This window comes from Trichoderma virens (genome assembly GCF_000170995.1).
Source record: "Trichoderma virens Gv29-8 chromosome Unknown TRIVIscaffold_3, whole genome shotgun sequence".
NCBI classification, from domain to species: domain Eukaryota; kingdom Fungi; phylum Ascomycota; class Sordariomycetes; order Hypocreales; family Hypocreaceae; genus Trichoderma; species Trichoderma virens.
In genome coordinates, this window is record NW_014013746.1 from 1,533,261 (window position 1) to 1,558,890 (window position 25,630).

The 25,630-nt window shown below is 50.0% G+C and overlaps 10 protein-coding genes across 10 annotated transcripts; 4 read left to right on the forward strand and 6 right to left on the reverse strand.

The window, feature by feature from the left end:
* Positions 1-259: 259 nt before the first annotated feature.
* Positions 260-2,778, reverse strand: TRIVIDRAFT_113721 (uncharacterized protein; the record flags this gene model as incomplete). The annotated part of the gene is made up of 2 exons (XM_014104260.2): positions 260-2,365; positions 2,431-2,778. 2 exons carry the CDS (start codon positions 2,776-2,778, stop codon positions 260-262), a joined length of 2,454 nt encoding a protein of 817 aa, XP_013959735.1.
* A 447-nt stretch (positions 2,779-3,225) lies between these two features.
* TRIVIDRAFT_215465 (uncharacterized protein) lies at positions 3,226-3,751 on the reverse strand (the record flags this gene model as incomplete). The annotated part of the gene is made up of 1 exon (XM_014104261.1): positions 3,226-3,751. The coding sequence occupies one exon, from the start codon at positions 3,673-3,675 to the stop codon at positions 3,331-3,333; it is 345 nt and encodes a 114-aa protein (XP_013959736.1).
* Positions 3,752-5,077: 1,326 nt separating this feature from the next.
* Positions 5,078-7,355, forward strand: TRIVIDRAFT_62208 (uncharacterized protein; the record flags this gene model as incomplete). Its single annotated transcript, XM_014104262.1, has 9 exons — positions 5,078-5,112; positions 5,335-5,348; positions 5,405-5,442; positions 5,743-5,776; positions 5,932-5,997; positions 6,418-6,509; positions 6,588-7,115; positions 7,201-7,255; positions 7,327-7,355. The coding sequence occupies 9 exons, from the start codon at positions 5,078-5,080 to the stop codon at positions 7,353-7,355; spliced, it is 891 nt and encodes a 296-aa protein (XP_013959737.1).
* A 413-nt stretch (positions 7,356-7,768) lies between these two features.
* Positions 7,769-9,119, reverse strand: TRIVIDRAFT_126539 (uncharacterized protein; the record flags this gene model as incomplete). The annotated part of the gene is made up of 2 exons (XM_014104263.1): positions 7,769-8,086; positions 8,145-9,119. Coding segments are annotated over 2 exons (1,293 nt in total), but the record flags the coding sequence as incomplete, so codon positions are not given.
* A 2,558-nt stretch (positions 9,120-11,677) lies between these two features.
* On the forward strand, positions 11,678-13,537 carry TRIVIDRAFT_167806 (uncharacterized protein; the record flags this gene model as incomplete). Its single annotated transcript, XM_014104264.1, has 2 exons — positions 11,678-11,998; positions 12,140-13,537. 2 exons carry the CDS (start codon positions 11,690-11,692, stop codon positions 13,307-13,309), a joined length of 1,479 nt encoding a protein of 492 aa, XP_013959739.1.
* A 62-nt stretch (positions 13,538-13,599) lies between these two features.
* TRIVIDRAFT_62211 (uncharacterized protein) lies at positions 13,600-14,734 on the reverse strand (the record flags this gene model as incomplete). The annotated part of the gene is made up of 3 exons (XM_014104265.1): positions 13,600-13,965; positions 14,166-14,456; positions 14,612-14,734. The coding sequence occupies 3 exons, from the start codon at positions 14,732-14,734 to the stop codon at positions 13,600-13,602; spliced, it is 780 nt and encodes a 259-aa protein (XP_013959740.1).
* Positions 14,735-15,281: 547 nt separating this feature from the next.
* TRIVIDRAFT_189327 (uncharacterized protein) lies at positions 15,282-18,031 on the reverse strand (the record flags this gene model as incomplete). The annotated part of the gene is made up of 9 exons (XM_014104266.1): positions 15,282-15,347; positions 15,404-15,982; positions 16,049-16,231; positions 16,295-16,621; positions 16,671-16,927; positions 16,980-17,179; positions 17,233-17,504; positions 17,568-17,869; positions 17,932-18,031. The coding sequence occupies 9 exons, from the start codon at positions 18,029-18,031 to the stop codon at positions 15,282-15,284; spliced, it is 2,286 nt and encodes a 761-aa protein (XP_013959741.1).
* Positions 18,032-19,284: 1,253 nt separating this feature from the next.
* Positions 19,285-20,787, forward strand: TRIVIDRAFT_62213 (glycoside hydrolase family 43 protein; the record flags this gene model as incomplete). The annotated part of the gene is made up of 1 exon (XM_014104267.1): positions 19,285-20,787. The coding sequence occupies one exon, from the start codon at positions 19,285-19,287 to the stop codon at positions 20,785-20,787; it is 1,503 nt and encodes a 500-aa protein (XP_013959742.1).
* A 1,252-nt stretch (positions 20,788-22,039) lies between these two features.
* On the forward strand, positions 22,040-22,454 carry TRIVIDRAFT_219305 (uncharacterized protein; the record flags this gene model as incomplete). The annotated part of the gene is made up of 2 exons (XM_014104268.1): positions 22,040-22,205; positions 22,267-22,454. The coding sequence occupies 2 exons, from the start codon at positions 22,040-22,042 to the stop codon at positions 22,452-22,454; spliced, it is 354 nt and encodes a 117-aa protein (XP_013959743.1).
* A 260-nt stretch (positions 22,455-22,714) lies between these two features.
* TRIVIDRAFT_219306 (uncharacterized protein) lies at positions 22,715-24,772 on the reverse strand (the record flags this gene model as incomplete). The annotated part of the gene is made up of 5 exons (XM_014104269.1): positions 22,715-23,348; positions 23,405-23,569; positions 23,638-23,752; positions 23,817-24,508; positions 24,621-24,772. The coding sequence occupies 5 exons, from the start codon at positions 24,770-24,772 to the stop codon at positions 22,715-22,717; spliced, it is 1,758 nt and encodes a 585-aa protein (XP_013959744.1).
* Positions 24,773-25,630: the final 858 nt, after the last annotated feature.

Sequence of the window (25,630 nt, forward strand, 5' to 3'; positions counted from 1 at the left end):
ACTGGTACACAAAGCTCTGTGCTTGTAATGTGGATTTCTTAGTACCTTGAGTGTTAAATTACTAAGTGGACATGATTTCATCCACCGAACTGCTGGATACCAAGTAGCCTGCCATAGCGTAATTTTGGATAATAGTGATAGGCGGTTCGCGTTCACAGAAAGTACCCGATTCACTCGTATATTCTAATTATACCAACCCCGCCAAGCAAACACCCCAGACCCTTGCACCGCTCTAACCACAAAGCGCCTTATTCTTCACCTACAGCAAGGTCAACAGCTCTTCGACATATCGCCTCGTATCGACGCCAATTCCCTGCGCCAACCGTCCCAGGCCTTCGCCGCCCCCGGAGCCTCCGTCGTCCGAAGCCCTGCGAAAGCCAATGTGATCGCTGGCGCGCCGTATGAGGAAGATTTCCTTGTCGACGGCTGGCGGAGGTGGAGGGGAGGATGCAGACGACGAGGAGCGACGAGACGAAGGGGGCTTGTCTTGGGGGGCTGCTTCGTGGCTTGTGTGCGAGGCCAGGGATGACGACGATGCGGATTCATGGATGGTGGATAGCGGCAGTGCCGTGGCAGTGGTGGTTGTGGAAGGGGTAGCGGCGGTGCGCTGGAGGACCCGAGTCCAGACGATCCACCATCCGCGGTTTGTCTTTTGCGTGCGCTCGAGGTCGGCGATACGAGACCGCGTTGCGGCGTAGATGTTGAGGAGATTGAGATGGGTGCTTACGGCATCCGCGCGGGACCATGTTGGCGATGACGGAGATGAAGCTGAAGACGAAGAGTCGGGAAAGAAGTCGGGAATGTTTGGTATCGACGAGTGGACAGTGAGCGAGGGCGGATCCCATACGAGGTCCTGGATATGGGATGACACGGGCCCGGCGTCTGGGCGCTCGGGACGGTACCTGGTTGACGCCAAGAGGGGCTTCCTGAGCGGCGACAGCTGGTAGTGCAACGAGCGGTAAAGCGTGTCCAAGGCGAGGGAGTCAGTGCGGAGGCGGAAGAGAAAGGTGAAGATGAAGGGTTTGTTGACGTAGACGACGACGCGGAGCTTTTCCGCCATGTTGACGTCGTGCGAGTCGAAGCCAGGAAGCAGCCCGCCCACCGCCTGAGATTGAGTCAATGGATTGGCTTCGTGTTCGAAATCCCGAATGACTGTGCCCTCTGGCCGGCTCTCTGCGGCAGAGCCTTCTAGTTCGACGTGGAGAGTGCGAAGAACGGTGCGAGAGTTGTTTTCGTCATCGTCCTCAGCATCATCTGAGCCGATGGCCCCTGTCCCGTCCAGGTCGTTTACAACTGTCGAGTCATCTTCGATGTCGCCTTTGAGACCGATCAGGTAGTGGCCAGAAGATTCCAAAGAAGGCGGTAGCCTTGACGGCTTGAGATGCGGTTCCGCATTCGACTTGTCACCGGCAGCAACTTCTTGGTTGGTTGGCTCTGACGAGTTGCCACCGGTGCCGCCGCCAGGAAACGACCAATATGACCCGTATCCTAGTGTCAAGTAGCTGACCATTTTGTCGAGCCTTCCAGCCTCAAGCTCAGGGTTTACCTGGTCCGGTCCAGCTTCCGGCGCATTTGGCTGGGTGTCTTTGGCATCGCTGGCAGATTCGCCGGCTTCTGGTGCAGGTCCCACTGCTTTGGGTGCTGCATCTGGCTTTGGGTGCTGACTATCACCCAGATTCGGCACCTTTGATGTCGACTTCTTGCCCCTGGCTCGTCGCGTCGAGGTTGGACTCTCAATGATGCCATAAGCGTGTTCGCCCCAAGTATATAGATCTTCCATCCAATGGGTTACGTCTCGTAGGGACTTTCGTGATAACGCCCCTGTCCCGAGAAATATAGCGCCGTCCTCGGCTCTGGGCTCTTTGCCACTTCCTAGCCATGGCTCTGCCTCAGTCTTATCCGATTTACCTGATTCTGTTTCAGGGTCATCAGGCCCAAATCTCGAGACGACAAGGTCAACAAGCCCCTCCACTCTGCTCACCAAGCCCTCAAGCACCTCCCTTTCCCCGCTTCCACGGTCTTCTTCACCGACGCCTACGCCAAGCTCTCCAGATGCAGCTAGGTTGATCCCACCAAATATGTCCCTTGCTGGATTCCCATGCAGCATGACATTCCAGGTGGAAAGAAATAGGTCCCAGTAGCGGCTAAGTAGTGCAATGAATTTCACTCGACGGTAGCGAACAAACAGGGCGCTCAGCGATGATCCATGATGCAAGAGAAAGATGCTGTGTGCTCGCAGAAGATCCGTCAGCAGCAGTGTAGCAGGCTTCATCTCCCGGCTCGAATACTCGTATCTCTCTTCCTGTGGCTCTCCCGTCTTAGTGGGTAGCCGTGGCGGCAGAGGCACTTTATTCAAGTCGATGCTCTATCAGCAGCTAGATCAGCACTTCATCTTGGCCAATGCTCTGGAACCGACTCGTCAAGGCTCACAGCAAGTATCCACCACCCCGGCTCCAGTTCATGCGCAATCACCCTCGATTTCTCCGTATCGATGGCGTCTACCGGAGCTCCGTCAGAGAAGTCGCGGCCGAAGCTGACCATTCCCTGAGCAAGACCTATCTGTCGCAGTCGCTCGTGGCGCTCTTCTTGGGAGAGGCCATCTGTCGGTCTCGTGCGGGCACGCCGTCGTTTGCGGCTGGAGGATTGCGTCGAAACGGAGGCATAGTAAACGATCTGGTCGTCAATCGTCTCGTCCGTTTGGCCTAGAGAGGGGTTGAACAGGGCGAGGAAGCCCAGCTGCGCGGGCACGATGCCGCCAGTGGAAGCATGAGCAGCCATGGAGCCCGACGCCAGTCGAGAGAATGAGGCTCTATGGAGCGATGAAAATCGACATAATTAGCAGAGTTTGGAGATCTGCACACAAGAAATGCGCCGCTTCTTGACAGCAGCCTGTAGCTCAAGAAGGAAATTGCAATTGTGCATGCAAAGGGAGCATTTGGAGTGATGCGAAGCAGAGGTCAGTTGTTGGTGGGGGGAAGCTCATGTCTGGTGCTTGAGCTCGCGACTAACTGCCTATAGTAGGGTAGCTTTCCAGGTGCCTAGAACTAGAACCCAACTGCAGTCTCAATACAAACGCAATAAAACGGAGGCCAGAATTTATTCCAGCTTCAGGCCTTACCAACTTCTGCTCGATTGAATAACACAAAAACAAAATTGCCATACTAGAATGCAGAACATTCATTATTTATTGCCAGAAATAAGCATTAATCAGAATCCTGTATTTTTGTAGATTTAATTATAATTATATAAGTGACATTCAGTCTACCGTTTGCAGACCCCTTACTCCGTGCAGCATCAAGAACAAGTCAAAGCTATAAGCATGGATGCATTTCAAATCTGCGATACTGCAACACTCCGCATATATCCTATAAGCCACCTCCGTTTATGAACAACTTCCCCTGCGCCCGTTGCAACCTTAATTCCATCTACCTCCATCATTTCGAAACTGTCCATGTCAAATTTCCACTCGCCAATCTTGATGATGCTAAACCACGCTATCAGGCCCTGCAATATCATAAGTATCGCCGTCGTCAATTCAGCCCAATTGTGTAAGAGCGTGATGGACCAAATTGCACGATTAGCTTCCCCCATGCCGTATATGTTTTCATTGGCGCGATTCTCATTGAAGCCCAGTGTGGCCGTTGCGAAACTCAAGCGGGTGCTTGCAAGCATCATTGCGAATCCAGGACTATCTTGTGTATCTGTGTCCCAGCTCCAGTTTGAAGCGCCAGCTGTTCTTCCAAGTGCGTCGGAGATTAGATCGGCCATCATATTCCATCTTGCTGGCGTTGTAGAGAAAGCCAGGCTTGTCAAACCAGACGTGCTGATTCCAGATATGTTCCAATTGCCCGTAGTGTCTGATGTGAAATTGACGCCTCCCATGGTCGTACTCATCTGTGTAAAGCAAGACCATCCAACGCTGGCATTTGTAGTCACTTGTATTATAGCTTCACCAGCTGTAGTCTTGTAGAGATGTATTTGGTTATTACTGTTCTTGATGGATCCCTGCGATTTCGTCAATTGCCGGACTCCAGACGCACATTGCACTTGGCTGATGAGTATTGGGACAGCATAAGTTGAGTAATTGATATAACCCGCGGAACCGCTCGCAACAAGCTGTGGAAGACTGGGCATGAAATATTGAATGCTTTGCATGCCAGTGCTATCGGTCAAGTTAGCAGCGATATAAGTCCACGACTTTTGGTTCGGGTCAAAGCCATTACTCATGCTGGCGGTGACATTGTACATGATTGAGCCTGGGAAGCCTACTCCTCGAACGCTGGATGTGGTGTCGACTGGATCAACGAATGCGGCATCAGCTCCTGTGACTGCAACCGAACGGGCCTGAAGCGATATGTTCAATGACTTTTTCAAGAAGGCCGACGTTAGAATCGCACCAAGCGACAAAATGTATCCGAGGGTCTTCTTCGTGAAGGGCTTGTATTCCTGAGATTGTCGGTTCAGATATGGTCCTCTCCGGGGTATTGCTGACATTTCAGCTTCGAGGAGGTCCGAATAGCTGGCCGATAAATATTCTTTAAGGCGTGAATTGGCGAAACGCTGCCGTCCTGCTTCTTCCGTTTGTGACGCCAGGGCCGCAAAGAGAAAGGTAAGCACCACTCCCAGGACAGCAAGTACAGATGTCAATGAATCAGAGGCACCCGTTGCTGTGTTCGTTCCGCTGGGCCAGCTGTGGCCACCTAGAGAAAAATACACAATCCCTACACATCCGAGTACGAGATACACAATACCAATCAGCCCCAGAAGCCGCCGAACTTCTTTGGGCGATTTGATATGATCTGGACTCATTGTTGAATCTGGTCAATAGTTGACGATATTCGGAAGAACTCTGTATCAGTGTTTCTCCTGCAGTTTACCAAGCTCAGGCTTATATCTTCATGCAAACTTGCGGAAGGGAACATCAGCATACTTAAAGTTACGTTTGGGTGACGGAGGAGGCGACTGTGAGTTTTCAGCTGTAGAACCAATAATCACTTGACGCCAAGCCGGTGAGCATATGATTGGAAATACCAACTCGCCTAACACTCCCGAAGATATAGAGAAACCCATAGAAACAATGTTGTCCATCCGAAGCACTCATTACGGAGGATGGTACGATTTCATCAATGGCCTTGCTTCCGCTGATACAGCCTACACCAACTTGGCTCTCCCGGCGCATTCAGACACGACATAATTGACTGATGCCGCAGATCATGATTGAAGTCTTGTAGATAATACCTGCCTCATACCGTTCTCCCAATAATATTCATTTTTGCAAGGATATTCACATAAACTTTTATAATAAACCCAACTTTTATACCTAGGTAATATTAGGCTATCCTTATGCCGTAAGGTGGCCTCGTATTAGTCTAAATATCCCAATTGACTTAAACGAACAGAGTAGAGGAAATTGACTTTACGCCTAGAAAGCTTCGACTGAACGTACTTCAGAAAACGAAATTCACGAGCTGAAGAAAATATGGGAGTTGGATATACTCTGGTGTAACTGGTGGCTGGTGGCTAGTGGCGTCAAGAAAACCATGCCCTAGATACGATGCGGGAGAATTACATGGAATTTGATATGACCAGTATCTCTGCATGTTGATCGATATCAGCCCTACATGACGTGATCCTTATCATTCGTTCATTAAGGCTACTACTAGGTATATAATATTGCTATGTGCAAATATTTCTTCCTCTGTTCTACACTCTTTCTTATAACTGACTTTCTACACGGCCTAGTTTCAACGTCCAGAAAAGGAGCCCGGAATTGCATGTAAGTTTTGCTGGGATCCAAATATGGTGTATTAGCAGCAATGCGCCCTTGGTATCGCAGCACAGTATCTCTCACCTTGCTGTTCATTCACTGAGACTGCAGGCATCACCGTTTGGCTGTAGTATTGCATTGAGCTGCCTTATATTATGGGACAGTCGGCGTTATGGTTGTTGCTGACTCTTATTGGTGGATATGTATGTACTTGGGATGCACCGAGCTTTGTAAGTACACACTAACGGATCTGGTAACATGGGCCATACTCCACCAAAGGATTACCCTCTTGGTGCAACAAAACAATTGCGTTAAGAATCGCTGTGGTCGAGAACTGAATAAGCAAATAGATACAATCTAGTTATACGAAATTCTTTATCCTGTGTGATGTATGGGCTTGCGACTAGTCATTCTCTGTACCCCGCACTGGCAGCTTGGTGCCATGGCTAATCACATCAGTGTTTGCGATGAATCCTCGCCCTCTTGTCATCTACATGTACATTTTGGCATCACTTCTATAGTACGCCAACCTTTTGGCTTTTATACCACTATGAGCGAAACCGGTGTCTGTTTACCTAAACTATTTTGCCTCCATAGCTTTCGCTGTTGACTCTAGTGAAGAGCCAATCGCCTAATAATGACTTCGCCAGCTGTTATCAATCCTCAGGTTGCTAATCCGGGCACAAATTCTGGAAGCACGATTGGCGGTAATCAAGCTGAGAATGAGTCTTCTACTATAGATGTAAGCAAAGACGAAGTAATTGCCTGCGATCCCTATCCTAAGTAACAGCAGAGACTAGTAGTCGCTCTCCAATTGCAGACGGATCAATTGTCTCGAATCAACCAAATTCTATCGGAGGGCTTTGCGAGCCTGAACACTGGACCATCGGCGACGCACCTATATTCCACAGTGCTTCAGACAAACCAAATCTTAAGGGCCATCTTTTCAAAGGCGGAATCGCAGATGCACTCAGATCTAGTTAACCTGAAAAAGATCCTAAATGATGCTGACCCAAAGGGTAGCCTCAAAATATTTTGCACAAATGTTGGAGCGATATCTACGCTTGGATCAAGCGTCACATTCGCACTCATCGTGTCACAACTGCAAGACCCAACTGAAGTGTCAAAAGCACACCATTTTGACCTTTCGACTGTCCGAATATTCATCTCCATCAGCTGGCTCCTATTCACGATTACGCTTGTGTTGAGCATATTCCTAGGTGTGTTGGATGCCCACGGCCGCCTATCCGATGACTCTATAAGGAAGTACCTGGCTCTTATCATCATATATTTGCTGAACATTGGGGCCTTCACATTCCTAGCTCTAACTGTAGCGGCTTATGTCGATGTAGTTGGGTTCCTATTACTCGCATTAGTCTTTGGAACGCCACTCTGTGTAGTATTGTTTAGCCTTTTGATGAAAATACCTGTAGACGAATGTATTGGCTCAGGTCGACCGTGAAGATACGGCCTACTCTGGGCAAAGAGGTCAGTGGTGCGTTTCATTGGTGTAAGAAGAGGCTTGGGTTAAATTAATGTTATATTTGCTAGCTACCTAGTAATCTTTCAAAATGATTTCCTAAGCTAGGTATATTTTTAATTTATACGGAGAAACTGCAGCAGGAATGAATATAGTAGGAAAGATATATACGAGGAAATCTTAATCTCGTTTTATAAGTATCTTTACACACAAATACTTTAGAAAGAGAGAAGCATACCGGAAGCAACATTTGCACAGAAGAATATATTCTAGATACATATATGGAAAAAAAAAATTGGGAATCGTGTTGAAAAAAGAAAGAGCCCTCCTACTCGTAGCTGGATAAGAAGAAAACAGGCAGTAGTATATACGTAGGCAATGAAGCACGCCCCAACCGGATTTCCTTACCAGCTGCCAAACGGCATGGTTGACTTCTTTCTGGATTCAGCGTCCCTTCGCGATTTAATCATCTCAATGATATCCGGGTCACCTTTCTCTTCGGCAGAAAGTTGGTCAAAGCTCTGCTTCTTGCGGTCTCGCTGCTGCTTCATCACTCGCAGCCAGAAAAAGTAAAGCAAAAAGGTAATCAAAGTGAGAGGGATGGTGATGGCCCAGTACAGACTGAATTGGGGCATTGTTCGCACCCCAATGCTGTTTGACTTGGGGTCGACGCTGTTCCAGTCAAACATGGACGTTGAGAACAATGCGGAGATGAAGCTTCCAGGGAGGAAGACCATGGTGACGATGGCTAGTGTTTTCATCGACAAAGAGTCGCGATGCTGGGATTCTGCAAGGTCGAGGTTCGCTTTGATATCGTCTCTGGAGATGATACCTGTGAGCTTTAAAGTGTCAGCTGTGAGGGAATCAAGAAAGAGTGGGTTCAGTTGCGAAACTTACAATGTTGGTCTGGAGATGGACACGTTTCAGAGTGAATTCTATGTCGACAGCTTGCATTGATAGTCTATCTTGCAAGAGAGACACATGGTTTCTCAGTAGTTGGTAGGACTGGTCTGATGCAGCTGTCTTAGTCGACGGATCGAAAGCCCGCGTTTCCGGTGTATTCTTCAAGATGAAAGCCAGCGTCTTTTCTGCCATTTTACTCTTCCTTCCCACGCTGGCAAGCTTTACCGCATGTCGGTCCAGCTGGGCAGCCAGTTTGATATATGTAGCTGTCGTATTTTCCTCGTGCTTTCGATCAACCATTCTATCCTGGCCTGTCCGCTCTTCAATATCGCGTAACTTCAACTTGATCCTCCCCTCATCATAATGAATCTGCACGCTGAGGATCATGCTAAATAAAAAGGCCGGAAACATGGGGCTATGATAAAGCAAGGCATTCCAAGATGAGCAGAGATTGTCAGAGAGGAATCCCTTGTTAGACTCTTCGACGAATATGAGCCCCTGTGTAAGATGTGGTCGATTAGTCGCGCTTCTTGTGTCGAGGTGCTTCTGCGCCCAGACAGCCACCAGCTTAGGCATATAGCAGAATGAATATGTCTGGGAGCCTTTGGATGGAATAGCAGACACATTTGTGATGCAACTCTGTGAGTATGTGTAGGCTAGCTCAAGATTGAATTCTTCGAGCAGGGGATCCAGTACTTGTTTCGATAGCTTTAGGACCTTGGATTTGATATCGCAGCCTATTAAAGCTAGGCGCAAAACCAGAGACTGTTTCGGATCTTCATAGTCTCCTGCTTCTTCGACTAGCCAACTGCCCAACTCTTTCAGGTCAACCGTCCTACTGCTGGTGGTGATGTTCCCGCCCGTATGTTGAAGTCTTGCTTCGATGACTTCAAACGATGTCTCATCCGAATTGCTAAAGCCCTGCCACAAGTTCACCTCCTCGCTTAGCCTTTGATAAATTTCTTCCATGAGTACGAGTCTGAAAAGAATATGCAAAAAAGGCGGAAATGCGGGTGGTAGTAATTGATGACTGACAGAACAAGATGGGGAGACAGTTCGCGAGCGGCCGGCACATCCAAGGTCTACATTCTAAAAATCCATGTGGGTTCACTTGGCATCTATATATGGCGCGCGCACACGCGCGACACTGCAGGCCACCATCTTGGATCCTGCTTGAGCCTGATGGATGAAACGCTCTGAGAGGGTGGTAAGCCGCGACCAGGGCCTCGCCCCAGAATCTAAGCGCCGGCCATGCAGCAAGTTCGCAGGCCTTAAACCGGACCGGAATCCATCAAGCGGTGATGCATGCGACTGTTTCCCGAGTCCATGGAATTCTGAATGGGAAAATAAATCTTCGAGAGGCCGCTTGTACGACGCTCGAGATCTGTGTGTTGCCAAAGATGGCTGTCGAGAATGGCTGAACACGTCAGCGATGGATGAAGCGGCTGAGAAACGCGACGCAGCAGGGAGTAGATAGGTGCAAAGTGTATGATCTCGTGGGGCAAGTAGACGAGGCTCTGGCATGAAAATAAATTGACGGGTCAGAAACCGGGAGAGAAGAAGCTTGTGCTGTTGGTTGATCTGATATCTTCATTCGAGAAGCACAGATGATAGGTTCGCAGTCTGCAGCACTGGCCAGGGTTCGGTGGCTTAGACGCCCTTCTTGACGAATTTTGCGTGGCCAACAACAGCTTCACACGTATGCAGGGGAACAGCGCGGCAATGCCGTCGTCGCTCTGAGGATTTTGGAGGCCGGGGGAGTGCCATGATGCGGCAAACAAGCTGTGACGAGATAAGTATGATGAATTTTTTGGCTATAGCTATCGAAGCAGTATCTTAGATAGGTACCTAATACGGTCTGATATAATCGATGCGATCTGATTACATATAATACGGAGAATACAGAAGAGGGAATCTGCAAGAGGGCACTCTTCATCTCCGGAATGGTATTTTATACCATGGAGCATCAATCGTTATTTGGGCCAAGATGCGATGTTCCGCAGGCAGAAAATGATCAATCAGTCTCGCAGTCCTTTTTGATCGGCCCCCGATGGCGCAGCAGCTTGGCTGGAGCGTCGTATTCTGATTCTCTCCGTAGTTTCCGTACCGCTAGGCATCTTGCTTCGTACAGTATTTCCTAGCCAGTACGGAGTACAAGGATCTCGATGAAGATTAGTTACAGGTACCTCTTATTAGGCAGCCCCTCAAGTCCTCAAGTCCTGCAACTTGCTGTGCCCTGGCTGTAGCTGTAATGCAACCTCCCTATTGGGAGCTCGCCATGGCTATATCGGATGATTCTCGACATCCAATGCAAGTAGACCGGAGAGGGGCAGCAAGACTAGGCCAAGGCAGAGAGCACGAGGCCTCTTTGCCTCTTTTCTGCCTTTTACTCGGCTTCGGATAGCAGCTAGAGCTTCCCCCACTTCCTTCAGCAGTTAACCAATCCATCAAGTGCTCTACAGTCTTAGGTATCCAGTGTAGCCTTTGTTATACAATACCAGGCACTCGGCGATAATTTGCTATCAATTCTACTTCACACTGCTCTCTCCCATAGGTGCTTTCACCCCCGTCCATTTCCCTTTGACACGTGTTTGACAAGCGATTGAGCGCTCCAAGCCTTAACAGTCACTCCATCAATGCCCGAATGCATCAAACGGCACGCTAAGCCCCGCTAACGATTTGCCGTCAGCTCACGTCCTATGCCTGTCTGGCGTCCATTCGATAGCAGCAACAGCCACCATATCGGACACACATTGAACGGCAACATATTATGCATTGGAAGCTGCCCTGCTCTGTTCTGCGTGCTGACCTACATGCTGTACAGGATGCATGCTAATCCAGCTAGCTACGGTGCTAGCAGAAACAAGAGACCAAGTCCAGCCATCAACGAGCCCACGCTTTCTCTCTTGCTTGCTTGCTCCGCCTCATCCATCCATGCTTACTGGGTACATGTACTGAACAAGGTCCCCACTCCTGCTCTCTCGAGTGAAGGATCACAGCCCAGCCCACACGATCGAGACTCGGCCACGGTCGGGACGGATGAGCAGCGCAAATCGGGGCTCGTTTGGTCCGCTAGGGGCCTCCGAGATTCCTCCAGCTGCTGGTCTACAGGCAACTTGGAGCACCTCTAGCACCCATTACCAGGTAGTACTGAAATAGGTCTTCGTACGTCATCCACCCGACGCTCAATCGTCTCCCATCCATCCACAAGCAAGTCAAAGTCAGCAGCCAACCATCTTGCATCTCACTAATCCCTTCCAATTCTCCTCTCCCTGCCGGAGCTGGTCTTATCCATTGCTCTAACCCTCGCTTTAGCCCTCGCTCCTCTCCCTCGTCATCACCATTTCATCTTCTCGAGCTCTGGGAAGCTATCCACCATCGCCATGGAGAAAATCGGCGGCACCATCAAGCGCCGTTCAACGGAGGTATGGCAAGCTGCGCAGAGCAACATGCCAGCTATGCCCTCTATGCCCGCTATGCCCGCTATGCCAGCTATGCCTGCCATGCCTTCTTTGCCTGCTCTCTCTTCTCTGCCGGCCATGCCACAGTTTTCCTTTGATGCTTTCCGGAGGCAACCCCAGCAAGATGGCCTCCGAGGCACCTGGGAGCGCATCGATCTGCCTCCGGTTCCCCGTTCCTCCCACTCTCTTGACATCATCTCTGGCTGCGCCTACATCTTTGGTGGCGAGATCAATCCCCGCGAGCCCGTTGACAATGACATGGTTGTCATTCGTCTTCCCTTTAGCAGCGCTAGTGCCGACTACTTCAAGATTCCAGCCAAGCCAGACCACACGATCCCTACGCCGACGCCGATTCAGGACAAGGGCAAAAAAGATGGATTGGACGAGGTGCCATTGGACTCTGCCAAGGCCAAGGCCAAAGCTGAAGACCTTGGCGATGAACTCGAAGGGGAAGAGAGTGACAACGATAACAATGATGACACCGAAGAGAGTGACAAGGGAGAAACCAAGCCAACAGCAGCGGATAAGGGCAAAGGACGAGCTGACAAGCTAGGTGACGTCCCACCACCACGAGTTGGGCATGCAACTGCCGTCATTGGGTCCCGCATCTTTGTGTACGGCGGCCGTGGGGGGCCAGATATGAAGCCTCTGGATGAAGGCGGTCGTGTCTGGATCTTTGATACCCGCACTCGACTTTGGACCTATCTCGATCCCGCCCCGGCTGTCAAGGGCGGATCCATCGTTCCTCACCCAGCACCGCGAAGCTATCACTGTGCTACCGCGACAGATCGGCCCCGCGACTTTGCCCCTCCCCCGCCAACCCAGCCTCAGACCTGGCAAGAGTGGGCGCTTGGTGATACTTCCAAGACTGGCATCCCGCAGGATCCCATTGTTGGCAACGTTGCTGAGAATGCAATTGACGAGGAGACGAGCGGTTATGGTACCTTCTTTGTGCATGCCGGCTGTCTAGCCAACGGCGATCGTACCAGTGACCTGTGGGCTTTCGACGTCCACTCGCGCATGTGGACTGAGTTGCCCGCAGCGCCAGGACCTGCCCGTGGCGGTACTTCCATCTGCATCAGCAAGAGTCGAATCTTCCGTTTCGGCGGATACGACGGACAGAACGAGCTTGGAGGTCAGCTCGACTTTTTGAACCTCGAGGTTGAAATGTTTGACGACCGTGTTACTCGAGGTGAGGTGGCTGTTCGAGCCCGTGGTAGCTGGCAGTCTATCGTAGAGGCTATGCCCGAAGCTTCCTCGCAAGAGATTCCTTCCGAGAGTATTCAGGCTTGGCCTGCACCTCGAAGTGTGTCTTCTCTTGAGGCCATCACCTTTGGCGGCGGCACCGAGTATCTCGTCCTAACCATGGGCGAGGCAAGCCCGAGCGCTGATGGCCACAACGGCGCTGGCAAATCCCATAACGACGTGTGGGTATTCCAAGTTCCGCCGGTGGGCATGAGTGCCGCAAGTTTCACGGCAGCCATGTTCTCAGCCGTGGGCCGCAAGACTGGCGAAGGCAAGTGGACAAAGGTCACCATGGGTCCCTATGACGATGAGGTGTTGGAGATGCCACGGGGTCGGGGCTGGCTGGCCAGCGCCCCGATGTTCGATTTGGAGGAAACTGGAATTGTGATTTGGGGTGGCCTGGATGATAACAATAGGCGACGTGGAGAGGGATGGATCTTGAGGCTTGCCTAAACGCCTTTCCTTTTGAATCTTTTTCTCTCTCATGTCCATTGTCCTTTTTTGATATTTTTTGCAAATGAGTTAAGATTGCGGAAAAGCACTGCATGAAAAGAAATACAACGAACCAAATGTCCTATTAACCAGGACCATGCACATGCATTATCAACTTGATTGTATTTATCGCACACCACCAAATTTGGTCTATACTTTTTCTGGCATTCAACATGGCGTTATGTACATTTAAAACCCGTGTCAAACACCGCCCTCGCCTCCCCCGTATTTCGTTTCATTCCCCTCTTAATTTACAAATCGGATCTCGTCTTCTCCACTCCCCACGGCTCTGCTGTCAGGTTCGTCAATCCGGCGCTGTTCTCGCACGACTTCCTTCCGGTGAGGGGGCCGGCAGCTGGGGCTTTGGCGGTGCTGCCGACGGAGGCGGCGGTGGACTTGAGGGCGTCGAGCAGCTTGACGACGGTCTCGGGGGTGAGGTCCTCGTAGTAGTCGTCGTTGATCTGGATCATGGGGGCGTTGACGCAGGCGCCGAGGCACTCGACCTCGATGAAGGTGAAGAGGCCGTCCTTGGTGGTCTCGCCCTGCTTGATGCCGAGGTGGTTGGTGATGGCCTTGACGATGGCGTCGGAGCCACAGCCACCGAGCTGGCAGGGGGTCTAGTATGGAGGGGTTAGTTGCATGTATTTTTTTATATCCGGTAGTTTTGGAGAATGCTTTCTGGGGGATATGATGATATGATGCTACCCCTCCCTTGCTGTCTCCAATTGTAATTACGACACATGGTATTGTTTCCCATAGCCGCCATTGGAGAAGAATGGAAGCGTAGACGTAGAAATAACAATCAGGGAATGCGTACCGTTGTGCAGGCCTGGACGAAGAACTTGCCCACGGGGGTGCGGTTGTACATGGTGTAGAAGGAGGCGACCTCGTAGACTCGCATGGGGGGCATCTCGAGCAGGCGGGCGACCTCGTTCATGACGCTGATGCTGGTGAAGCCGTGCTGGCGCTGGCCTAGGTCGAGCAGGGGCATGACGGCGGCCTTTTTGTACTGGGCAGGGTAGCGCTTGAGGATCTCGGCGATGAGCTTCTCATTCTGGGCGTTGAACTCGAAGGGCAGGTCGGGGTTGTTGTCGGGTGTGTTTCGGTGCTGCGGGATGATAAGGTCAGCGACTCTGGGCGTTTGTGTCTCAATGGGGCGATTCGGCGCTCTCTTGTAAAAGGACGCAGCGCCATTATTGCAAGAGGCGAATTGACGAATGGGAGAGCCGGAGAGGCTGAGGTTTTTGGGTGAGGAGACTTTACCACTTGGAGGGTGTCGCTGGGCCGGCTGGCTGTGATGGAAAAGGCGCGGGCCTGAGGGCGGGCGACGCGCGAGGCGCAGCGGACGCCGGAGCGGAGGAGGAAGGGCGTGATTTTGCTCGCCATTGTGGCCGGGGGGGAGGGAGGAGAGAAAGAGAGGGGAGACTTTTTGGTCGTGGGAGGGCTCGAGGTTTTGGCAGTTTTGAGCTTTGAAATGGCATATATCGGAGTTCAATGGCTGGTTCGATGCTGCTTGCAAAATGGGCGGATGTGATTGGCTGGGGCGGCTGATATTCGGGAAATGCGCTCAAGTATATTTCCCTCTTTTAGTACCATCAACTTGTACATGGAGGGTGCGCATCATGTCGAATTGGAATCCTGAGTGAAAAATTGATTTCGTTCCTCATACTTATTTTTGGGCCGTTGTGTAAATTCGGCATACACAATGGCAATTCGTGATATGTTCGTTGCTTGCGCTGTGTTTCATCCACTACGAACATGCTATTGAATCGTGGGTTACAACGGAATACGCGGACGTAAATTGCCTTAGTCGCTTCTACTTTCTACCTAGATATGCTCCTTGTAAAATCTCATGTACTCTATTACTTTTGTCTAAAGTCTAGTGTCTTTTATTTCTACAAATAAAAGGTCGTTTCCCATTCAAATAGTATCATTACGGCCCAAACGTCTGTCCCTTCTTGACCGTCTTATACGTACAGCTGTCCCAGTCGCAAGTATTCTAGAAACCATCAATTAGCTGATGCTCACATTCATAAAAATCGCGGCATAACTAACCTCATGTACCGTGGTTCCCCACCAAGAGAACTTGTCGGCTGCTCCTGTATAGAAGACGGCAAAGAAGATGATGATGCCTGCAATGGCTGTGGCACAATCCATCGCGGAGCTGAGCACAAAATTGTATCGGCGCCACCAGCCTCTGCTCTTCTTCTTAATCCACAAGCCAAAGATCAGGCCGACGATGACCCAGCTGCCGTAATTCGTCCCAGAGGCAGGGGGGATGTAATTTAGTCCTCCAAGGAACAGTGGGATGTGAATCTTTTCTAGCCATCGCTGGTTTGGCCAAGTTTTCTTCATGGCGTAGACTATGACTGGCAGGATAGCGCCAATCAAGAAGAACCACAAGAGGTCCCGGTATAGAGTCCCGTCGGCGAAGAACCGACGAGGCCCGAGGGCACCCCAGACCATGCTGGTATTGAAATGCGTGCGAGAATAGGGGCAGGTGAATCCGTTCTTTGCAGTTAGGGAACAGATATCTGGGATATGACCCAGCGCCCAGTTCAGAACCGAGACCTGGCCCAATGTTCCCATGATTAGGCCTACGATCTGGACAAGAAATAGGTACCTAGGTGGGATCTGCATCCAATTAGTTTTATTCCAGCAGAGCCTCCATATAATATATGATGGAGTGTTATGACTTACATTGGAGTATATTCCCAGCTTCAGGTCTTGAGCAAATGAGAGAGCCTTGATACCTGAGATGTAGCCCAAGTCAAAGAACCAGATGTTGGCCAGCACTTTGCCCTCCCAAATATAGCCAGCTACCACACGGCAGAAGATGTCAATTTGTACTTTCATGTTGGTCGTGGCATAAACCCAAGCCAACTGTTCAAAAAGTGTATTAGTACAATCTTCTCTGTTGGTCTGATGGGGTATATATGTACATACCGGAAGGTAAAAGACTGCAGATACAAACATGGCAAAAAAGACTCCATACCAGCGTAACTGTACGGGATAAAACTCGCAGGCAAAAATCCCGAGTCCTAGAGACACAAGAAACGAAGCTCCGTACCACCACATGGGAACATCTTTGTACTGCGGCTGCAGATTTGGCCTGGCGTCTGTTTTACGGCCAAATAGCGCAGGAAGCTGAGATTCCCGGAATGCCTGCGCGATTTCGTGACGCTTCTCGAGAAACATCCAAACAAATAGTGATGAGATGCAGGCAAAGCACAGGCCGAAAGCATTGAGCGCATAAGTGACTGGAAGATAGATCTAGTGTATATTAGTAGCTGAAGCATAACAGATAGGAGATTTCTTTTACATGTGAGTATTCTTCGTATTTTTCCGGCTCAAAGACGAATCCGTCTTTCTTGTTAATGACTCGAGAAACGTTGTAAGTGCTTCCAGTGTTATCATAAATGGAATTGCTTTGAATAGGAAGATATGCCGACAACCAAGTGTTTGTGTAGTAGATCGCTGGTGTGACAATGTAGATCCAAAAGACGACCGATGCAAGAGTGTTAAGAATGGCCCAGGTTGGTACCACCAGAGGGCTGCCGATGTATGCGATTTCCGCCCCTTACACATTATAGGTGAGCTTGGAATGACATATCAGATTCATGGTGCTTACAATCAAATGTGAATGGTAAAAGACCTATGCCGCTCTTCATTCCAAATATCTGGTTAACGACCGGGTTGCGAGGTGCTATCCAACAGACCCAGGTAAAATACCCCAGCGCTGGAAAGATGAAATCTGGGAACCAGTACCAGACAAAGGCCGCTGAGAAAGCAATCAAGAAGAATTTGTAGCGAGAAGACTTCCATTTGGCCCTGATTAAGAAGTCAGTCTAGAGCTATCCTTATCAAAGGAACAGGCGGCATACTCTGTTTCGTCTTCTTTTCCTACAGGATGCAGAGCAGCATTCAAGGCTGTGTTGGCCAGCACACCAGGCCACACCAAGCTTTTTGGATCAACGACAAGCGATCGACCAAATCCGGCTAGGGAAAAGCCAAAGAGAATAGTAGCAAGTGTGATGGTGATTTCGAAGCCCCATCCAGTGTTGGCACCATAGAACACTCGCTGTTCGGTCAATACATCGGCACTTAGACGGGTAAGGTAGCTCAAGTTGGCCAGGATGTAGATGAGAATGTTTTCCTAAATCATGCATGTCAGATTGTGTTTTACGTCTTTGTAAGGCTTCAAATGCGATTTACGTGCCTTGTAGTTGAAGGGGCCAGGATTCAGGCTGTGACGAACACCACAAACGGTCAAGCCCCAGTCTGGGACGACGAACTCCCAAGCTTTGCCTAGAGGATATGCTAGGAACTGGATCGCAGACTGGGAGAGGGTGACTGATGGGAGCCGGAATGTGTATAGTGTGTTGACACCGCTTCCAATAAGACAGAAGCCAATGCCAATCACCCACATGCGTAAAGTGAGGCATGGCAAGAAGGGGTCATCTGCCCGGAGTCCGACTCCGGCAGCGTAGAGGATCTCATCTGTTGGCGTCTTAGATTCCTCTGGTAAAAAAATAACATGATCAGCTCAAGAACAAAGTTTATGGGTATGATGGACTGTATACCAGACGGCCGCTTGTCCTCGGAGATGCTTGATCTCCTGCTCTGGAATCCAATCTCGCCAGCCTCGGTGGCTTCCGGCGCCTTGGTCTCCATGGCAGGCATGAAGATGGCAGAGGAACTGATTTACCATGAGCAATTACCAGATCAGATAAGATTAGATGAGAAGACAGGAGCATCTGATTATATACGGAGATTTTTGGTATGTCGTGGATATCGGCGTTGTTGTTCGGAATCTGAAGCCGGTTGAGACCCACGATCAGCCCTAGTGGCCGACTCGGGGAGCCGTCAACTTGGCATTTCTAAAATTGAGCCGATTTCTACTAGGATTTAATGATCAAGGCGCTAATAATTTGTCTGAAGCCTTGATAGAGCAGTGGAATGATTCTCATAGTCTGTTGTACCAAAGCTTGCGGCATTCATGATTGCTATCCGAAATAGAGAAAAAGGATAAAAATCTTTCCATCTACAAAATGACGTTCATTATACATTTGAAACATCATTCGCTTACAAATACCTCTTCTCTCTTATTTCCTTCTTCTCGAGATTGTCATTCGGGTGCTGTTTCAATGAGCCGTTCCGCAACTGCCGCAACTTTTATATCACTCACTCAGTCGAGATTTACATCATCAGCATCTCCAGTCGGAGATCAAAACTCGATTCCGAATGATCCAAAAAGAACAAGATACGCCAATTCTTCTCCACACCGGCCAGATTGGTGGTCCGAGAAAGCAGTCAAACAGCGGCTGTGCAAGAGTGCGGATGGAACTATTGATGGAGTTGTCCCCGTAAAGTGGACTTTTTGGCTGGAGTCGCCGTGCCGAAATACCGTCTCGTCATGGTGGCGCGCGATACCAATTTCAGAATCCGGGAAGAGAATCGATTGGCCAAGAGGGCTTTTTGCATTTTGACTGACTGGTGACCATGTTTGAAGGCTGTGGGATGAGCTGATAAGATGAATGTGGCTGCATCACTGATCTTATCAATCTGTGGATCTTGTCCCTCCAGCAGGTATTGACTTTACCCCGTTCGACTTGATTACTTATACATGCATACAATCCAGTCTCAGAATTCAACTCAATCTCACTCCATATGAAAATAATCAACAACTGTCGGTTGGCGCTGAAATTTACATGATGTGAGATTTAGTGCGTGTACCTCGGTACTTAATGGACGTACCATTGCAGCGCTAGAATTAGTACATCCAGCTGAATGGTCACTTCACCTGGCCGCATGACCATCATGCCCTGTTCAACACTTGATGCTGAGCAAGATCTGAGATTTAGACAAGCGAAATCAAAGAGTGGAAAACTAAGTAAATAATGCGAGAGCTGATATAACCTGCTCACCATCTCAAGATGCAGTCTCGATCGGTCCAAGCACTGCTGGCGACTGTTTGGTCCTCTTCATGTCTGGCTGCCTCATCCAAGACGCCCGACTTTGCTACGTCCGAAGCGGGAAATCCGTTTGTCGACGGTTGGTATGCTGATCCAGACACTCAGTTCTACAATGGCGAGTACTGGGTATATCCGACGGCGTCGCGGCCGTATGACGAGCAGACATATCTCGATGCCTTTTCATCTCCCGACCTGGTTCATTGGGAGAAACACTCGACAATCCTGACTGCTGATAATTTCACCTGGGCACATCGAGCTGTTTGGGCCCCGGCACCGATCTATCGGAACGGCACGTATTTCCTGTATTTCGGCGCCAACGATATCCAGTCCAACTCGGAGCTGGGCGGCATCGGTGTGGGCGTGGCAGAGAAGCCAGAGGGCCCGTATCGAGATCCCCTTGGCCATCCACTCATTGACGCATATCATAACGGTGCACAACCCATTGATCAAGACGTCTTCATCGACGACGATGGGCAGGCTTACATCTACTATGGCGGACACTCTCACGCCAACGTCGCCAAACTGAACGACGACATGATTAGCCTGGGTACCTTTGACGATGGCACCACCTTCAAGGAGATTACTCCAGAGAACTACGTCGAAGGCCCACAAATGCTTAAGCGTAAGGGCATCTACTATCTCTTCTGGAGTGAAGGTGGCTGGGGAGGGCCTGACTATGCAGTTTCATACGGCATGAGCAGCTCACCACTTGGACCATTTGACCGTATCGCCAAGATATTGCAACAAGACGAAGCCGTGGCAACAGGCTCCGGTCACAACGCGGTGATTCAAGTCCCTGATGCGGATATCTACTACATGCTGTACCATCGGCATCCATTAGGCTCCACCGACGGAAACGACCGACACTTGGCATATGACCGGCTCTACTTTAATGATGACGGCACTATTGAACCAGTCAAGATGCTGGTCCATGACAACTTTGAAGACGGAAACATGATCGGCTGGGAAACTTATGGAGGCGACTGGGGTGCTGAAACAAATGTTCTGCAAGGGACCGCTTCATCAGGTGGCCTAGCACTGCTTAACACTAACTTTCTCGACTTTATCTATGAGGCCGATGTGAAAATCTCAAATAAGGGCGCCAAGAACTGCCACGGCTATGCAGGCCTTGCCTTCCGAGTGTCAGAGCCAGCCAGTGACGATGCCGCATTCAAAGGCTACTATGCAGTCATTGGCACTTCTGGCGCTCTGATCCTCGGCCGAACCGATGGAACGGGTTTCAAAGTTCTAGGAAAAGAAGAGGCTGGTATTGAGCCGGCAGAGCAATATCGACTCAGGGTGACGGCATATGGGAGCTCGATACATGTGGAGCTCAAAGGCGAGCGGCACATTATTATCTGCGTAAAAGACGACGTCTATAAGAGCGGAATGGATGGTGTGAGAGTATTTGGGACAGAGGCAGAGTTTGACAACGTGAACATTACTCGCATCTCTTCAAATTAGAGGAGTGAAATATCGTTTTTTATTTCTTTGGATAGAGCTCGCCATTTACATACGAGTATGTATAGTCAGTCGGGGGCCATCATCGAGACTCATATAAATCCAAGCTTTAATCATACCAATCTCGACTATTGATACGAGATTACTATCCTGTCAATCTGCTACAGTAAATAAATCGCAATGCCGACTATCTCTCACGACTTGTCGATCCCGTAACGGCCTTTCAGGTTCTTTGCGACCTGCTACTCTCGGTATGCAACGCAGATCTCTACGGCACGGCGCTTATGTCGATCAAGTCATGCGGAAGAGCCCAAGACGCGTATCAGGCATGATTCATGAGAGCAACTTATGGGTACTACCTGTACTCGATCCTGCGATGACCGTGCGAAGGAACTGAATCGCAAAGCTTGGAAATATCATATTCGAGAACCACAAAAATTCGCCTTGCTTCGATCTGTTCAAAAAAAACATCTCGTTTGCCGGTTTTCATTTGTCGGCGACGCCGCGTCATGAATGCCTGGATATCAAGCACGGAGCGCAGATAAATATTCGCACCGAATATCGCTCCGCAATTGATGTCGATCACTACAACCTCAAACAGGTGGCCCCAGAATTCACGAATAGTTTGCGCAGACCAAAGAAAGATTGGGTCAGAGAAGAGAATTCCCTGAATTGCGTATATTTTCTGATATAAACAAACGACTACTCAAAAGATGAAAAAATTTAGTAAATAGTAAATCATCAAAGGGATTGAAGAAATGACAATGGCTCACCAATCTTGGCAACGAGATAACCTCATAGCCTTGGCGACCCCTTGCCAGCTAACGATCCGAGTTAGGCAATGATCTTCAGGCCCCGTCCCTTGACAGCGCCGGCCTGTCAGACTTTGAGATAGCTTTGCATATCCCTTAATGTTGATCTCTGCCATTGCCGGCTCAGATAACAGCAAAGATTATTGCTGTGATCAGTTGGCACATGTTACGTTGGGCAGGAGCGGGATTTTATACGTCCTAATCTTCCCTACTCCATAATGACAAGAACTGGCAAAGATGGGCAATACAAATGGAGACAGGAGCAAATGGCGGAAAGGTTATAAGATGGGCCTTGAAGAATGGTTTTGCTTAAAAGGGGGAAGGAAACGGCCTCTTCTATTCAACATCTTTTCTAACATATCACTCATTATAAAAACAAAATTGTCATTCACTTCTCGTACATACGTATACTTTACTCAGCTTATAAAAGCAACATCATCATAATGCACTTCTCTGCTATCATCGCTGCTGCCCTGACAGGCCTTGCTGTCGCCTCGCCTGCTCACCACTTTCACGACAATCAGACGGCTCAAATTGCTTATACGTATTCCAACGGCACCTACACCAAGCCAATTAACGTCAAAGTCAACAGCGGCACCCAAAAGCTGCGTGCGTAAACCCAATCTCCATCTATGAATGACAGTGAAAAACTAACACGGTTCTTCAACAGCATCCACTGGCATCGTCACTGACGTCTTCGTCGCGCCCCCCTTTGACGGCCGCCACTACGTCCTCACTTCGTGCTCTTTCCAGGCTCCTACTAACAAGAGCCTTGGGGCCGTCTCTGTCCGCAAGCCGACGACTGTGCCGGTTCACCCGCCTGCTGCGGTTGGCTATGTGACTTGCAAGTCCAACTAGATGGGGAAGGGTGAGAGATGAGTTATTTATTTGGGGGCATGTGCTGTCGCCATCATTTAAGGGTGTTATTTCTTTGCTTGAGTCTATATTTTGTGGTGCATCAAAATAGATGTGTACTCAAACATGCCAGTCGTATACAATTTTAGATCTTACTCATATATTAACATGCTTCAATATTCTGCAAACGCTTTAAAATTGAGACTTTGTATAACATTTCCATCAACGTCATTGAGAAATTCATTCAGCAAAAGACGCAAAAATCACACGGCTTCTCCCTCAAGTTCGCCAATAAGGTCGTTTATCCCCGCCTCATAATCGTCCTCTTCCTCGTCTTTCTCGTCCGCCACACCCGTGGCCTCTTCCTGAAGCCCCCAACCCCTCGTAGCCAAGAGCACAAACGGCATCGTGCCCTCAGAAAGCTCCTTCCAAATACCGCTCAGCTCCCCGAGCACGCGGAAACAGGACCAGAAATTTCCCGACGACATTCGCTGGCCGCCGGCTTCTTCGGCGGCGATGAGGTTGAGGCCGTGAACCAATGCCGCGCGGAAGACGTGGTAGATGATGAAAGGTGGTAGATACTTGATCTCATCGGTCGCTTGGAGGCCTTTGAGCATTCTAGTAATGGCCATAGCCGAGGCCGTGGCGGATCGAAAGGCCGTGGGGATGTTGTCAGTCATGCCGGGATCTTTGGGATTGAGAATTGGGCGATAGAGGTTGATTAAGATGGAGTGATATGTGATCCAGAAGACGACTTGGACTCTATTAGGCTTCACGTTACGACTGATGTAGAGGCGCCTATCAATCTTCTTCCGCAAAGCCAACATCGCATTGTTTGCTTTGGCGAAGATGGCTTGTTTTTCGGCGGCTGGACGCTGTTGAAAATGGGGGGAGTACCTGTTGATGGCTCATTAGTCTCAGAATGAACCTCGGTCAGAGGGAGATTTTCTTACATGACGTCGATGTACTGCTGCTGGATGTGGTACAGCCGGCAGTGGTGATCAAAGGAGAGCGAGGCAGTGTCGACCAATTCCGGTGGCACGGTGTCAATATACGGCGTGATGCTGTCGGGCTCCCATGGAATCGCCGCAGGGGCACCTAGCTTTGGAGTAGAGATTCTGTACGTGAAGAGTGAAAGATGTAAGTTGTCAACATCTTCAACTGTGCCGAGGCGGGATGAACAAACCGGTCAAGGAAAAATAGGGACCAAAAGGTCCTAATGGTGGCCACGTCATTGACAGTTCGCTCCTGTGGCGGCACGTCTCTGATTTTTAGATGGTTGGATAGCCCGATTGCCATATCTACAAAACAAAGATTTTCATTCAGCTCATGAACAACAATTAACAGCCTCATCTCATGACTCACAGTGGTATAGATGGCCCTTGGCCGCATCCAGCTGTACGTGTTTATAAAAAGCAATGATCATGAGGCCCTGCAGCACAGGAAGACACAAGTGCTCCAGATAGCACTGCTGCACCAAGCCCTCGGCATATGCCATGAAGGCCTCGGCAGTCTCTCTGGTGGCCACAGGCGACGAGTATGCGGCAGCCGCAAACAGGGCACTGTAGAGCAGCTGCAGGGCTGTATCGTTGTGGGGAAATAGGTCGGAGAAGTTCAGCCAGACGGGATCGACAAACTTGTAATAAGAATTGATATTTTCGAGGAAGTGTGCCTTGAGATGCTGCTTGAGGCTCAGATTGGAGGCAATCTCCAGTAAAAACGTCTCAGTTGACAGTGTGGGTGGCGGCGAGGGCTTTGTGCCGTCCTCAAACGTAGGTAACAGTGTGTTTGAGTAAAAGGAGAAGCGGCCCGGGCCGGCCAGGATGGGGAGTCCATCCCGGCCGGTGGCATCGGCCCACTTGACGGAGCCAAAGTCGTGCAGGGCCTTGAGCATCTTCGGGCCGTAGGGAAGCTGTTTGGGCTCCGAGGGTGATGGCTGGCTGGCTGGCGAAGCTGACTGGGACGAGCCAGATTCCTTGGCCTGTTGGAGGGACGCGGACAGCAGCCGCACTTGGTCTTCGAGGGCCTGGACATAGTCGCGGTCCCAGTACTTTTGCCTGGAGGACGCGTCGAGGACTTAGCAAGCGGTTCTTGTCACAGATACATACATGTACTCTCCCATCTTGAGCCTCGGATACAAGGTAGATGGAGGATAAAAAGGGCCCGTACCGCCGTGTAGGTCGAGCCGGCTCGTAGTGACAAGCCAGCTCATGGGACCGACAGGAGCCACAGAGGGGCTTATCGCCATCGCACTGCAAATGAACAGCATCAGCATCGGCTTCAGCACCCGTCAAGGGACTCAGTTGCATTGGTTTAGTCATCTCGCCCCCAGCTGAATCCGCAGCAACTGTCATGTCCCTGATGGGCTCGGACACGACTCGCACAGCCGGGCTCTCCTCCACACAGGCACAAGCAACAGGCACTGCCCAGCCATACTATGGGCTAATCCATACATTATAGTACTCATACATGTACATATACACGTATTCATCGTATCCTGGCCCGGAAAAGACGAGGCTGAAGGCAGAAAATCGGGGCGACTGGATGAGACCATACCTTTGATTTCCTCTTGCGGCAAGGCTCGCAGGCTAACAGCGTGCGGCCCGAGCTGCGTCCTGGCTGTGGTTGGCGGCTCGAAGACATCCGGAGTTGATCGTGGAGAAGGGCGAAAATGGACGAATAGAGCACAGACAGGCGGGGAGGAGACAAATAGTCGTAATGAGTTGAGAGATAGCGTCGGCAGGGGGGTGAGGAGAGGAATGAGATGATTGATTGTCCACCGATTCCGTGCTACGAACTACTATGCTTCATTTAGGTGCCGCGGGTTTCAGGGACCGGCCCCGGTTGAACTCTTTTGGTTGCCCCTTATTGTAGAGTTGCATCGCGAGGGTCATACTTGAGTCTCAGCACGTTGCTGACGCGGGAACAAGCCAATTAGAGAAGGGCGGATGCAATAACAAGGCGCGTCAGCCCTACTAGCGGGAGAGACTAACCATGCATTCAGGTCGATGAGAACTACGGAGTAGAGAACCTGTGAATATTTAATCCGTATGCGTAAGCTGCTGAAGAGTTGATATATAGGTATTTAGCCAACCAACTATTGCTCTGTATAAGAAATATAGACGCTACTGTGGAGTAGTTCTTAAAGCTATTACATGTAGTTGTACGAGGAAAAGGCG